The sequence below is a fragment of the Austrofundulus limnaeus genome, unplaced genomic scaffold (genome assembly GCF_001266775.1).
Source record: "Austrofundulus limnaeus strain Quisiro unplaced genomic scaffold, Austrofundulus_limnaeus-1.0 Scaffold451, whole genome shotgun sequence".
Taxonomy (NCBI): Eukaryota; Metazoa; Chordata; class Actinopteri; order Cyprinodontiformes; family Rivulidae; genus Austrofundulus; species Austrofundulus limnaeus.
Genome location: NW_013952853.1, coordinates 238,248 through 239,868, shown reverse-complemented (window position 1 = coordinate 239,868; position 1,621 = coordinate 238,248). Strand labels below are relative to the sequence as shown.

The 1,621-nt window shown below is 38.2% G+C and overlaps 1 protein-coding gene across 1 annotated transcript in view; it reads right to left on the bottom strand.

Moving 5' to 3' along the window:
* Positions 1-1,621, bottom strand: part of LOC106529550 (potassium voltage-gated channel subfamily KQT member 1) — a gene marked incomplete at its 3' end in the record, with an annotated part of 59,161 nt that overhangs the window by 17,064 nt on the left and 40,476 nt on the right. Inside the window, 1 exon segment of the mRNA XM_014025008.1 lies at positions 1,232-1,397. Coding sequence (XP_013880462.1) covers positions 1,232-1,397 — 166 coding nt within the window.

Sequence of the window (1,621 nt, the reverse complement as noted above, 5' to 3'; positions counted from 1 at the left end):
ACTTTTTCAGAACACCGGTAGATGGCAGCCATTACAGACGAACATGTGTTTGTTGTTTTCGAGGAGCAGCTCGGTCACGCACTAATGTCATTAGTTTGTTATCATTACTAAGGTGCAGGACTACTTCCCCCCCGTTTTCACATCATGTCTCCTGCCTGGATCTGTTATTATCTCGCTCTGAAGCATGGAGGAGTGTCAGAGGTGAGCTCGTTTCAACTGATTTTTACAACACGGTCTCATTTCCGGACTCAATAATTTTGTGAATGAAGCCAATATTTCAGTTAAAATACATAAGTAAAAATATTTATCCGAGTATAATACTACCCACCCCCCCAACTTTATGGATGATTTTATGGATTTAATTTTACGTATTATACTTGAATAAATATGGTAATTATTAGTGTTCAACCCTGTTGATCATGGTGCAAAGATGAGCACCAAAAACAAACAAAAACAGGTACTCAGTACATGTCACTTAGCTTCAGCAATACATTAATCTTTCTTTTTACTGCTGTCACATTTATTTTTAGCACTTGTTTTGACTTTTTTAACCTGCAGGTATAAACAAACAGGACCAGTCAATCGTTTGGACCCACCTTCCTGTTATTTTTTAGTTAATTGTTGTGCCTGAGGTTTTCTCAGTAATGTTGTCAACACAAAAGCCCAACCTGACTGCGAACATTTCTGAAGTAAGTGCCATAAGAGCATGTCATTCATTACGAGGTTGTTTTGGACACCTTCATGCCCTGAGCAATAAAACACGTCAAACTTTTACTGAGAAAATGGATTTCCAAGACCCTTAAAGCAGCGTGACATCACCTCATTTCCCAAAACTTTCACTGATTTATCCAACAAAGCTGAGTTTATTCCATGTTAAAGGATCAAAGATGGCTGGCATACACTATCAAATCCCATTTATAAAACACCTGCCTGGAAAATGTCATTTTAAGAGGTAAAGTTGAAATGAAAATACTTTGGGTAAAAAAGCCAAACAAAATGGATTTAATCAAACAGTAATAAAACAGGATTTGGTGCTTTCATGTGCAACCTTGGCAGATTAAACAAGCCTTGGCTGATGGGCATTTATAAAGATTAGCAAGTGTTCTTTGGAAAAACAAGTCAACAGCAGGAAAATCAGTTTAGGCATGTTAAAAAATACGATTTGTTATGAGTATGTAATGGTGGCATTTTTAGCAATATGAGAAAATTGGTCTTTTCAGTAAAACTCCACCTTCAGCAGTTCCCCTTGGCTCTTCGAGGAAAAATGAGGCGTCCTTCTTTTCCTCTGAATCGTCGATGTGATCGTACGTGATCTGTGGAATCGATACTGCTCTCTCTGAGGCCACGCCCATCGAACCGATGCCTTTGGACTTCAACCTTCTCTTGGTTCCCTTTTTCTAACAAACAAAAGAAACATCAAACCATTCATAAAGACAAACTGAACCATTTCTGTCATTTTGAAAAAAAAAATTTCATCAAAAGATTCCAAAGTAATATACAGTAACTGTCTGTAGGGAGAATATGTAAGAAGTCGATGTAAGATGATGTCATAACCATCCATCCATCCATTTTCTTCCACCTATCTGGGGTCAGGTCGCGGGGGCAGCAGCTACAGAAGGGA